At 36.1% G+C, this 13,144-nt stretch overlaps 1 protein-coding gene across 12 annotated transcripts; it reads left to right on the forward strand.

Moving 5' to 3' along the window:
* The first annotated feature begins 1,025 nt into the window (after nt 1-1,025).
* LOC135584005 (U11/U12 small nuclear ribonucleoprotein 48 kDa protein-like) lies at nt 1,026-12,167 on the forward strand. Of its 12 annotated transcripts, none has more exons than XM_065124052.1 (7): nt 1,026-2,366; nt 4,149-4,263; nt 7,298-7,405; nt 8,001-8,448; nt 8,522-8,593; nt 8,683-8,803; nt 8,898-10,300. In XM_065124052.1, the coding sequence occupies exons 1-6, from the start codon at nt 1,039-1,041 to the stop codon at nt 8,781-8,783; spliced, it is 2,172 nt and encodes a 723-aa protein (XP_064980124.1). In that variant the 5' UTR covers nt 1,026-1,038; the 3' UTR covers nt 8,784-8,803; nt 8,898-10,300. The 12 variants fall into 12 exon arrangements, 9 of the variants coding, with proteins under 9 accessions (XP_064980124.1, XP_064980126.1, XP_064980125.1 ...); XM_065124054.1 differs by having other exon boundaries at nt 9,909-10,300; XM_065124053.1 differs by having other exon boundaries at nt 8,683-8,783.
* The last annotated feature ends 977 nt before the right edge of the window (nt 12,168-13,144 follow it).

Here is a 13,144-nt window from a genome sequence, read left to right on the forward strand (position 1 = left end):
ACAAATTTTTAGAATTTATCTTATTTTAAAAATAAATATTTTGTTTTTCAAAATTGGAACATTTACATCTCTTATTTTTCATAATTTAGTTTCTATTTTGGAAAAGTTAAGGAGTTTTGAGTTTTCTAAAATGAATTTATTGTCTTAAGAAAATACAATAATTTCTCTATTTATTTATAAAACAAAATTTATAATTATATATTATATATTTTTAGAAATAGGTTTTTTACCTTTTTTGTTGATAAAATAATTTTAATACTAATAATTTATTGTTTTTTGTTTTTTGTGTTATAGAAATTTTTATTACATGAAAAATTCCCCATCATAAAACTCTTAAACAATTTTTTTTTCCTCTACAAACTGTTTCATGTTACAAATAGTATTATGTTTTCTAGTATTTTTAAAATTAATTTATTTTACATTTAAACATTTAAAATTCTTCAATTTGAATCTAAATTTCAAATGTTTTTAATTTTTATAAAACATTAAACCCCTCACAAAACACTGTTTGAGGCTGAGTGTTCTAAACAAACTTCATTACACAGTTTAGAGAAAAGTTAAAAACAATCATATACTTGAATCATGTTCATTTCTATCTATTTATTGTAAGCAATATTGAAAGCATGGTTTTATACCTTTTACTTGATTACAAATTGGGAATTAACTTTGTTATAGGAACTCAATAATAAATTTAAAATTAAAACTATGTGAGCTTTACCTTTTCTTGATTTTAAGTGTTAGGGTAAACTTCATCCTTGTGTTATGACTATGATTGATTCAGTTGATGAAATCAGTTATGATGAAGTGTAACATTAAGCTCATGAGATTATGCAAAGAAATATTCTTATAAAGAGTCTTTCTACTCTTTATTGTTAACGTTATTTCAGTACGGTGAAAAGGGTTTTGAGCTCATAAGATTAGCGAATAAATTATAATATTACAAAAATAAATTAAAATTTGTGTTAATTCTTCGTGAGGTTACGTGAAACTGAGAATTTTTTCTCTATTTAAGGGCAATGCTCAAATTCCCCTTTTCCAATGGATCCTCCTCTCTTCTCGTTCCTTCGTCATCCCGCTCCACTTGCTCCTCAAAACCCTAGCCCTAGTCCAGATCCCATCTCGATCCCTCGCGCTGCCGATCTCCCGACCGTCATTTCCCTACTCACCGACCTCGCCACACTCGCTGAGTCCACCCTCAAGTCCGTCTCCGACTTCCTATCCCTCCCCCCTTCCTCCGCTGCTGCCGCTGGCGATGGCTTCTGCCGATGCCCTTACGACCGCAACCACCGCATGCCGCCGGAGTCTCTCTTCCGCCACTTCCTCCTATGCGCCTCCGCTCCCGGCACCCCTCTCCTTGACCTCGGCTTCCTCGACGCCCTACGCTATCCCGGCTCCCTCAAGTCCGAGGCCGAGCTCCGGACGGAGAATTCCTTCGTCCAGTCCCTCCCTGCCCCCGACGCCGACCTTTGCTTTTCTCTCGATTCCCAGCTCGGGGACCTCGGCTCCGGCTTCTTCTACAAGGATTGCCCCGCGGTCGTGACCACACCGGAGCCCGATGTCGCCACGACCTTCACTCTACCTGGAATCTTATCCGCGGAGTGCGCCAACTTTGCGAGCGATCGTGATGGAGAAAGTTGGGTTCTCGGGGAAGGTAAGATTCGAATCCTTCCATCCGAGTATTGGGCGTTGAGATGTGAGGTGGAGGCGTGGAATGACTTCCCGGTTTCTTACTCTTATACGGTACTTCGTGTCATGTCGAGCTTGAATTTGGTCGAGGAACGTGGGTTGTTAAAGAGGTGGGTGATCTCAAATTCACCTCAATTTGGGATCGTGATCGATGTTGCCATGCGGGAACATATATATCTACTTCTGAAATTATGCTTGAAAGTTATTGGAAGAGAAGCTTGTTCCTCACTCAAGTTGTTTTTGGACAACAAGCGGCTTTGTGATCCGAAGTCTCTTAATTTTGAGTGTCCTAGATTGGTGAGAAGCTTCCGTTGGTTGGCATCTCAGATGTCAATTCTGTATGGGGAGATGAATTCTAAGTTATTCGCAACTGGAATGCTCAAGGAGTCACTGGTGCAAACTGGGTCTAGCTTGATGTTAACTAGTTTACGCAGAGAAAATATGGAAAACGATGGTAGCATTGTTATCAATGATGCTTGTGTTGATGATACAAGGTGTGGGTCTGATGAGTACAAATCATATGAAGACATGAAACTAGAAAATCCTTCCAAAGATGCTAGTAGGGGCCAAGTCTTTGTTTCTCAGGTTGCTGCTGCAGTCGCTGCATTGCATGAGAAATCCTTGTTGGAGAAAAGGATCAAGGCCCTACGATTTTCCCAGCCACACTCCAAGTCTCAGCTGTATGATTTATTCTTGCTTCTATTATGTGTTTCTTTTCACCTAACATGTCATTCCTATGCTTGCCTTTGTCCTGAGTCCAGGCTTATGACCTTTTTGCCCCTTAATTTTCGAGAAATGTTTTGTGATAGTTCTGTTCATTTTTTATGAGCGCCAGATCAATATTACATATTTGCTCAACAAAATTGAAAATGTGGAAATTTATGATTATGGAATAGACAAAATTTTCTATCAGGCAAGAGAAGAAAGAATAAAGAGACTTTGGAAAAAAAAGGTAACATGTTGTGGGTCTTAAAATGTTCTGTACATGTAGAGTTATAAAACATAGGCAACTGACAAGACATGTATATATCATTTTTACAAAATATTGATAATGTATAGTCTAATTCCTTTAGAGAATGAATTTATTTTTATTGGAGAAAAACTTAGGTATAAAAATAACAAACAATTAAACTAGCACCAAAGAATGAAAGGGCAGTGTTAAAAGATCAAGATGAAAACATTTTGTATTGGATCTTGCTTGGGAATGACTTAATTGCAAGGAAAATAAAAAATTCTTTACCATAGAAAACAAAGATAAGTCAATTAGGTTGCAGGAAGAGGAGACACAAAACTGTTCTCTTCACTTTGTTGTGTAGTCAGGATATAGACAAAAGTACCTCCTCTTTTGGAAAAATATCTTGAAAAGTTTCAGGAAGGAGGTTGTGGAGAAGTTTTAAGAGTGCGCCTTGGTGTAAGTGAGTTTGGCTCCAATGTGACTAAGGGTGGACTAATTGAAACAACCTTCCTACTAGCATAGTTAAGTGACATACATTTATCGTCGGTAGGTGCTATATTGGCAGTACTCTTATGCACTGTACATGGTGACTAAAGTTTGAGTCATGAAAACCTCTAAAGTTGAGATTGTGTACAAAGACGAGATCCATGTGCTTGTGCTGCCTTTTTTGTTTTATACACAAAAAAAAGGAAAATGAACAATTAATTATTTAGAGACATTAGGGAAAACATTAGTTCAGATCGTTTTAAGATTTGCCATCAAACAAACACTAGAAAAGAAGTTTTTGAGGGAAAACACTTCTCTTCGGAATTTTGTAACATAAACCTTAGAGGAGTAAAAATAAGAGCCGAAGATTGTAGAGTCGAGAAAGATTCTTTGATGCTTTCGTTTCTAGAAGATGGATGCAAAGAACATATGTTAAGGTATCAAGGAATAGAGAGGGATATTAAACACATCTATATTATATAGAAGTGTACCTGTTTCACAATTTCTTCTTGTTAGATTGTTTTGACACTTGACACCTTCATGTCTATGGGAAGCACTCTTTTTGCACCATATGAGAATAGAACGAGAGAAACTACAAATATGAGAGTACGACAAGAGGATAAAGGTTGTGGAAGCTGTTTATACACACAGAAATTGTTAACTATCACCTTGAGGTAACCTATGAGTCTTATGGGAAGTTTACTGAATATCTAATTCATCATTGCCTTCTACTGACAGATTCATCTTTAGTCATTTTCTACTTCCATCAAACAAGCTTCAATATCTCCCTACTGTAACTGATTTGGAGATAATGAAAAGTGTGTTTAATATAGATGTATGCATCAACTAGAACAAATATTTTTGATGTGTTAGCATTTCAGGTCTTTTGATCCTTATTCATTACACATTTCAATGAGATGTTTCATTACTATGTCTAAAAAGTAAAAATGGTTACCAGAATCATGAAGATTGCTTTTATTTTATAGCATTTCACTATGATATATCTTTTTGTTTTGTTCAGAATACTGGAACACTCGTATGCATTAGCAAGAGGTTTTGAAGAACGTGGAAAGCGCCCCAATTATAGGCCTGTTCTGGAACATGATGGGCTCTTTTGGCATCGAGCACAAAACCAGGTGAATTATGCATTGACTTTTATCTTACACATGGATATGTTTTGTCATGCCATGTGTAATATGATTTTGATGAATTTTTCAATGTAATTACACGTTAAGGTAGGCTTATGTTGTCAAGTTGTCCTATGAAGCACGAGAATTTAACAAATGCCTTATTTTGTTATATTATCTTTTTTATATTCTAAATTATATTTTTTTCATATTGTTTTTTGCTATAGAGAACAACAATACTTTATGGATCTAAGTGTTGGACAATTAAACAATAACATGTACAAAAAGTTTGTATTGTCAAGATGAGAATGTTGAGATGAATATGCGGAGTTACTAGGAAAGATAGAAAAAAAAATACTTTTAATCATGAAGTAAAAATAATGTTAGTGTTACGAGGAGAGATAGTGAAAGACTAAAAAATAGCTTAATAGAAACAATAAATAAAGATTTAAATATTTTAAACTTAACTAAATATATGATTTTTTACAAATCTCAATGGCTGTAAAAGATTCATCTAGCCAATCCCAAATAATTGGGACTTAAGATTTTGTTGGTGTTGATGTTGATGTATTGTTTCTTTTTATACCTTTTTCTCATTAAAATTATGTTAACTGTTTAGTGATTCACTACTTTCTTTGACTGAGGGGGTGCTATGGGGCTTGGTGAGTGGTTATTAGGATAAAATGAACAAGAATGTGAAGAAATGGGTGTGGAGGATTAGCGTCATTAGTTATTTACTTCTTTGCTCAATTGATGGGGGCTTGTTAGGAAATCTAGGCTAATTGAAGAAGCAAGAGAAAGGTGTGTGTTGGATAGTATGGAGTCCCAAGTGTAGAAAGGGGTGACTATGGTGTCAACTAAATAAAAACAAGAGGAGCAGGCCATCATGTTGCTTGATGCCCCCAGCTAGAGAGGGTAGAGAAGAGCAGGAGAGCCTACTTTATTACACAGTGCATAACTGTCCACCTACCACCTGCCACTGACTCTGCAATGACCCATGTGTGGTTTGCTCAATGAGCTGGCCATCATGTTGCTCGATGCCCCCAGCCAGAGAGGGTAGAGAAGAGTAGGAGAGCCTACCTTATTACACAGTATGTCGCTGTTCACTGACCACCTGCCACGAACTGTGCAATGATTCATTCATGGTTTGCTCAATAAGTGCCACACGTATTCTAGTTAATTTGTGTCTTGTTAGGGTTCGGGTAGGGTATATTCTCTGGATGAGATAGTAATTGGTTTATTTTATATTTTTGTTCTACAGTCCAAATCATGGAGACCATTGGATCCTTTGAATAAATATTCGATAAATTAAACAATTGAGTTGGGTTGAATTGTAAAAAAGGCCTGATTTTTTATTTGATTTGTATTGGTAGCTCCTTTTACCTATTCCTGTCTTCTCTCCCGTTCTTTCTTTCTTCTTCCTCTCTCTCATTGACCATATAATATTCATCTTATCAGTATCAAACAGCATGTTGGTTGATTAGAACTTTGTGTTTTGTTAATGGTGCGTCCGTTCTCTGTCATCCGTTTATCTCCTTACCTATCTATCAAACACCGCTCTACTACGTCATATACCCATATTAGGACCCTAGGAATACTAATTAGATTCTAAAAAGGGCTCTTTTGATTCATCAAAATAGCTACTAAGATTAACTATGGTAATTACTTCAGAAGTAACAATATAATCAATAGTGTATTATCCTATTCTACTTGGAAGTCAGGTTGACAAAGCATTTTGAAGTCTTCCTTCCCCTCGATTTGTAGTTGTATGGTGATTTCAGGACTCACAGAAAAAAGTGCTGAATTCTCCTTTCGATAGTTACATTGTGCTCTTTCCTTTATGTGAAGGACGTTAGGACTATTTGGATAAGAAATCCATCTTTGGACCGCCCAGGTTTCTTCCTTCCTCTCCTGGTCTAAAACTTATCAAAACTCATCTTCATGAATTTCTTAGTGGTTGTACGAGCCCTCACAGGTGTTGGTTTGGGAGAGGGTTAGATCATAACAAAATATCATATCACAGGCTGTGTTAGGTTCAGCTTCAAGGTAACTGGTTTGGATATTACCAACCTAGCTAATTAATTTCAATCCCTTTTTTGTATGTTTGCTAATCTAGCTAACCGATCATGTTCATCTGGGCTAGTTAGCGGCGAAATGAGAGGTTTTTTGATGTATGATTGTATGTGCCCCATATCTTCAAGGCACAAATAACACAAGCCACAGCCAAGTAAAGCCTACAACACACCCCGCCACAACTGCCAAAAAAGAACACGAGGAAAAAGCACAATAAGGTGCTTCTAGTTATCATGTTTGTAGTCTGATACATGTATATTATTATGTTGCACATGTAGCTTGGTCTCTATATCTGCTTTAGTATGAGTACATTGATACAAATGTACCTACAAATATTCATTTCCTTTTTTTTAATGTGTAATTCATAACAGTCTCCATAGGCAGGACACTATTGTCCTTGTAGATGCAATCCACATGTTTAGAGGATTGAGTAAAGCTATGACATAATAGAAGCTTTGAGGTGATGGTCATCAGAAGTATCTTGTCAAATCTGCAGATGGAATTTTGCATGCATGGAGAGGGAAAAAGTTTACATTAACTCTTGATAATCTGTGGACTCAGCATATGTTTAACTAAAAAACACAATATATACCACAATATATACATTTTGTATGCCTTCAAATTTTATATTATTTTCTGTAATTTTCTTGTGCATTCTGAGGAGAAGAAAACATTATCTTTTTGGCATGTTTTAAGCATAGAGTTTGAGGTGTAAAAATAACTAGTTTTTCAAGTATGATATTCATAACTTATTTTACAATATTAAAAGATGAATGATTATATATGAATGTGAGCTTACATACATTATGTTAGTACTTTTGCAGCTGAGGAATATTGTTTAGTGTTTGTGATAATTCCTGTACATGTATTCTTAACAGTCTCAACCTTTTAGGTATACAAAGCCGATCACCTGATGATGAGTAGGTTAGTTGAGACCCTTATTTTTTTTTTTTTTCATTTTTTTGTTTAGGATCTTGGGAAAGCCAAGACAAGAGAAGAGCTACTAGCTGAGGAAAGAGATTACAAAAGGAGAAGAATGTCATATCGTGGCAAGAAGGCAAAGCGAAATCCAACAGAGGTATGCATTAATAAATTTGGTAACATAAATGAATTTCAATCATTTGTGTTGTGTCATTCTAAAATGAAGAATGTGTGAAGACTACTACTTATATTGTGACTTCCAGCATCCTGATTTTTTTTTAACTTGTAAATAAAAATTTCAGTGAGTTCTTAATCATGCATCCAGATCCATAAATAGTCATTTTCTTAATATGAAGACAAATATAGCTGCTTGGGTATAGGTAACAAGTATTATGACTACGTCAACTAACCCAAATTGCTAGTTTTGATCTGTTGTGTTATCATGTTCAGAACATGTTTAAAACTTAATTGTTTATATTATGTCGTGCAACATGCTTTTTATCTCTGGATTGTCTATCTTGTGTTCACTTTCTTGTCTCAGAGCATTCTTACTGGAATGGTTAAAGGCCCACTTTGTTGCTTTCCTTATAGTCATGTTGATGTTTGCTGATGTACATGTGAAATGTGTATTCACCTGTGCATGCAAGTTAATTGTAATGCATTGAGTTTTTTAATTTTTGTATATTTGCTTCTTTTTGTCATTTTAGACTTTTATTTAAGGGCTAGCATATTCTGATTTTATGTTGCTGAAGGTAATAAGGGACATCATTGAGGAGCACATGGAGGAAATCAAACAAGCAGGAGGTATCGGATGCAATGTAAAACTCTCTGCTGATGCAGCAATTTTCCCAGTCAACCATGATTCCCAGAATGATGCAATTTCAGATCTTTGTAAGTTGCAAACCAGTGATTTGGATGATCCAGATGCAAGAAGAAATACTCGTCATAAAGAATCACTAGATGGTGATGCTATTCATAGTCATAGATCAAATGTGAACAAAGATTTTCTGAAGTCTCACTCAAAACTGAAGTATGAACAACATGAACATTGGGAAGATCAAGATAAATCTATGCATGAAAGATGGAAGAATTATGGTTCTAGCAGCTCTTCCTCTCACAAAAGTTTGGCTTCATCACGTGACCGAATTGCACATGAAAAGGAGCATGGTGCTGCAGTTCCACCCAGCAGTAAATATGACAGTATGAATTCTGGATATTTTTCTAGGTCAAGAGATCACATAAATCAATCAACTTTAACATCAAAGTCTTCCAGGGGGGAATACGATCACATATCACGAGATAAGAGTAAGGAAAGAGACAGAACTTTTGGACGACATAGATCAGAGTCAGTGACACAGGACACGTTTGAGGATAGATACAATCCTTCTGACTCATATGATGATTATCATGCCACCTACTCTAATGTTTCTGCAGACAGTACCTATTACTCGTCAGGCAAGGTTTACAATCCAAGAGAAGATGGCAAATATAATCATGAGCAGCGTTCTCGAAGGCGGAGCAAAGATTATAAATAGGTCAATCACTTTTTGATGACGTAAATACTAGTCCCGTATCTATTTTATGATGTCAGTACCTGTTTTACCTTGTCATATATGGTATTGAGATTTTTCCCTTACATACCTGTGCAGTATTTACTGAGGCATCATGAGTGTTCTCCACGTCCGTATCCTTCTCTGTATCCTCATGGTTAAAGATATCATGTTTGCCTTTTATCTTTGCTGTACAGTTCCTTTCATGTTTAGTTGTGCTATATTACACCTAGTCAACAAGGATCAATACACAAGTTGTGTTAAAATGAGATGGGTTGGGTTTCTCAAGTTGTTTAACTAATACCAGATTAGTTTTAGGTCAAGTTATAGAACTTGTTTGTTAAGGTTTTAAAATGGTGGTATAAATTCATATTTCTTTAGACTAGTTTTCTGCTGTTGATTTTACATTTTCCTTTGGAGCATAAATTCAGCATGCAAAAGATTTTAGGCCTCACAGCAGTGTGCTGCTACTGATGATGGTCTCCATTTACTTAATGGCTGCAAGATTTGGTTATTGGTCAAAATTCGATTAATCAGTGAAGACTGGGGTTGCAGATGTCTTTTGGCTGTTTGCTGAATTGCCTTCTTTGTTGCATTTTCTGTTTCCTGTTGAATTCAGTTAATGGTAATACATGCTTAGCCTTGCCTCTTTGAATTCCCTTGTTCTGCAGTTAATCGACAAATCATTCATACTCTATGGTAGTTTTTTTTTTTCCTGATATTGGACAACTGTAAGCATTGAATGCAGTGTTTACGATGGTGAACGTACTTCTACTAAGAGAGCGATGTTGATTCTTTTGTGAAGCATTGTGATATAGAATTTTGAAATTTTTATGGTTATTGTGACTGATTTCAACATTTTTGATGTACCTGGATTTGCTTTGGTTTTCTGTGTGTCAAAAATTGATAGTTTCTTCAAGCAGGTTTGTCTTAAGCAGCCTACTCTAGACAGTATTTCAGTTTAAGCTGCCTCTTTGTTTAATTCATTACTTCTTTTGCCCTTCTGCAGTATTTCAATTCTTTTGCCCTTCCTGTTTGAACTGCACAAGACAGTATCTCAATTAACTTACAAATTACAAAATATTTGTTAATTCTTTTGCCCTTCTGCAGAAAGGACTTCCTCTTTGGTTTACTTCAAAATGTTACTGTGTGGATTAGCATTACTGCTATTGTATGGATTTGCTTAAGCATGCACCAAGTACATATTTCACGGAGAGCTTATGGTTGGAGGAGATTATGAAGTCAGCTTTTATGGTTTGGGAGCAGTTACTAGAATGGGTTCTAGTCGGCGCATTATTAGGTATGCTCATCCTGGACCAAGTAATGTTTCTAATTTTGGGTTTTTTATGCCAAATCCAGGAATTATCTTGAGGATGATTGCTTCATAAATTTTGACTCTTAATTCATGTAAGATGAACTTATTGTGCCCATAATAGATCAGCATTTGAGGCTGTCAACATTTAATTTGGTAAATTTTCATCTATGTTCATCTGTTTTTTTTATATATCCCTCTCAAGTTAACACTTGTTGCTATATCGACGGTGTTGGTAGATACATGTTGGACTACTATTGAGTTAAATACAGATACAAATAGTTACTTGTTCTGTATGTTTTTCCTTACCAGATAAATTACTTAGTTATGTGGCCCCTTGGTCGGATGAGATCAGATAGATAAGAACCTAGGCACTATGGTTTTGCGTTACTTGCAGTATGACTCATTGTAGTACATTGCAGAAGTTAATCATATGGCTAGCCACATGTGGAAACAGGTAAGATTTACTCGAATAAACATTGGCACTAGTGAACTCTAATTTAGTAAGCAAACTTTCACGAAGAAAACATTTGAAATTTAGGTTTAAGAGTTGTTAATAGGTCTTGATAGTACCTTCCCTATTTACTTCCAGTTTGATAAAATCATGTAATGTGGTGATTCAATTAGGAGAATAGCTGAATAAGCTTTTCGTCAGAATTAGAATAACTTTGATGGTGATATTGGAAAAGATGAAACATCAAAATGGTGATAGAGTCTTTGTTTAATGTCCAAGTGAAAGTTTGAGTGAGACAAGAAATAATGAATAGAAGGCAAAAGAAAAAGTTATTCTGGGGGAAAATACAGAGTAGAAAGAAGTTAATATAACCCCTTTTATATGTTGAGAGGGTCCAATGAGTTTGTGACAATAGCCTTAGGTTTCCCAGACTCTTAAATTCCTCCTTAGTGTTTGGAGGGACTCATGAATAGGTTGGATTGCTGTCAGTAATAGATTGAAACAGAGTGATGATACCCTTTGGGCCATAAGAGGGAGTTATTAATTTCCTACTTTGTCATAGTCATGGGCTGAATAAATTTTGCTTTAATTGCTTCATCTTTTCTTGCTAGAGATTGATTTGTTGTGTTTTGATGCATGTTGGGATTCTCTATGGGCTCGGATATCAGACATGAGGTCCATATTCTAAGATGAATAGATGCCTTGTGCATTTGGATATGCTTAGTGTGAGTGGTCAGTGGGATGTCATAATCCACAGTGACAGAACAGATGCTACAGGCTGACTAAAGGTCAAGTTTCCCACATCCAAATAATGCAAGTGAAGCCACATCTTAGAAGAGTGCAAAGTAAAACGTCAATCCCACTTTTCCTAATTCTGACCTCTGTCAATGACCACCGTAGTTCTTTTTCGGTGGCGGGCAGTGGTTCGCAAGATCCAGCTGGAGTTAGACCAAAAGTAGCCGCTAACGAGCGCATGCAATTGACAAGGATCATCCGGTCTTAATCTGATTCAGAGTGATTGACGCAAAATCACTATTAAAACAGTTTTCGATTCTTCAACATGTCCCGAGTCAGCTTCGGTTTAAGCTCAAGTCTATTTTGGAAGACAAATGGATTCATGAGCGGTATGTTCGATAAAAGCTTCTTTTAGTCTTCAATTTAGTAGAGTTGAAGCATAAGATAGGATTCAGATGATCAAAAAGAGCTTTAGGTCAATTAACGTCTCTGAGGTGTTTTTGGGGAGCTATGGTATCGTTGATATTGATGAATTAATCTGCGGGAGCAGTCATGCAGGATTGTACGATTGTTGAGCATTGTTCGGAATGTCAAGGCATGACAGTTGGTGTCATCGTGCCGATCATATAGGTCACATGGCCGATGTGTCAGAGTTGACATGACATATGAGTAATATTAGATTGATAATTATATGACGTTTCAGATGCCTACATGTTAGGTGCCTTGTAAGTTTGTACTTTAGTGTCTTTGGATTGTGAGATTATCCATGTCAGGTCTGTACTTTAGTGTCTTTGGATTGTGAGATTATCCATGTCAGGTCTGAGGATAATTAGTGCTAATCATGCAAGGACCGAGGATGAATTTTGTAGTTGGCTACGAGAGTTACCTCTTGCCTTTGGATTTTTTTTTTTGGTTCGCTGTGGTGTCCACCAGGAAAGTTATATGGAACCCATTTAGCTTTTATTTATAGAATATTTTTTTTGTTCTTGAAAAAAAAAAAGTGTTTGATGCCCAACGAGGGATTAAGGGATCAGTTGAATCCCACTTTAACGACGAGAAAGAGGTGGCCATGGTCCTAACACCACCTCATCCACTGGGGGAGGATAAGGACGTGCCCTAGAAGAAGAGGCACATTGAGCAAGTCACTTGGCTTGTTCCCTGGGAGGTAGTACCGAATAAGTCTTATGAGTTGTACTACAGGACAACAGAAGCAGGGGAAAGAGGCTGCCACATGGAGCAGGAAGAGAAGCATGACCTCATGGCATTCATGAGAACTGCTCTCCCTTTATCTGCTCATCTTGTTCTCTCAAATAGGAAAAAATATATATGGAAAAAAGATTTTCAGGGTCAGCATGTTTTGATATGAACCAAACTTGGATTTTTGAACTAGATTTTATTGAATCAACATCATGGCGATCATAAAAAAAATAAATGATAGAAACAAACTCTAGATAGTCAAGTATTTGACAATCTAAACACTCGAATGTTTGTATGAAAGAGAGGCCTAAAAGAACCATTTCAGATATGAACAATTTCATTGTTTCCTTTTGTTCCTTACAATTCAAGCTGTATAAGAAGTAACTTACAGAATTGGGAACCAATCAAAAAGTCAATTAGAAAGAAGATCTACAAAAAGACAATGACTGAAAACACTTAATGATTCAACTCATCTTGTGCAAAAATATTGCTAGAAACTACAAATTATATAGAAAAATAAACAAATTGTGGAGCTTACAACTAGAATATTTGGTCTGGTTGGGGTGTAGTTAATCCACTTATCAAAGATTCATGGTTCAAAATTTTATTCAATGATTTTTTTATATTTAAAATATTAGTCCAATTATG

Source organism: Musa acuminata, chromosome BXJ2-9 (assembly GCF_036884655.1).
Source record: "Musa acuminata AAA Group cultivar baxijiao chromosome BXJ2-9, Cavendish_Baxijiao_AAA, whole genome shotgun sequence".
NCBI lineage: Eukaryota > Viridiplantae > Streptophyta > Magnoliopsida > Zingiberales > Musaceae > Musa > Musa acuminata.

Excerpts from the sequence above, each read along its gene's own strand:
- LOC135584005 (XM_065124046.1), top strand. The coding sequence starts at position 1,039 with ATGGATCCTCCTCTCTTCTCGTTCCTTCGTCATCCCGCTCCACTTGCT. Across the intron at positions 4,264-7,297 it reads GGCATCGAGCACAAAACCAG|GATCTTGGGAAAGCCAAGAC; the intron begins GTGAATTATGCA and ends TTTTTTGTTTAG. Across the intron at positions 7,406-8,000 it reads CAAAGCGAAATCCAACAGAG|GTAATAAGGGACATCATTGA; the intron begins GTATGCATTAAT and ends ATGTTGCTGAAG.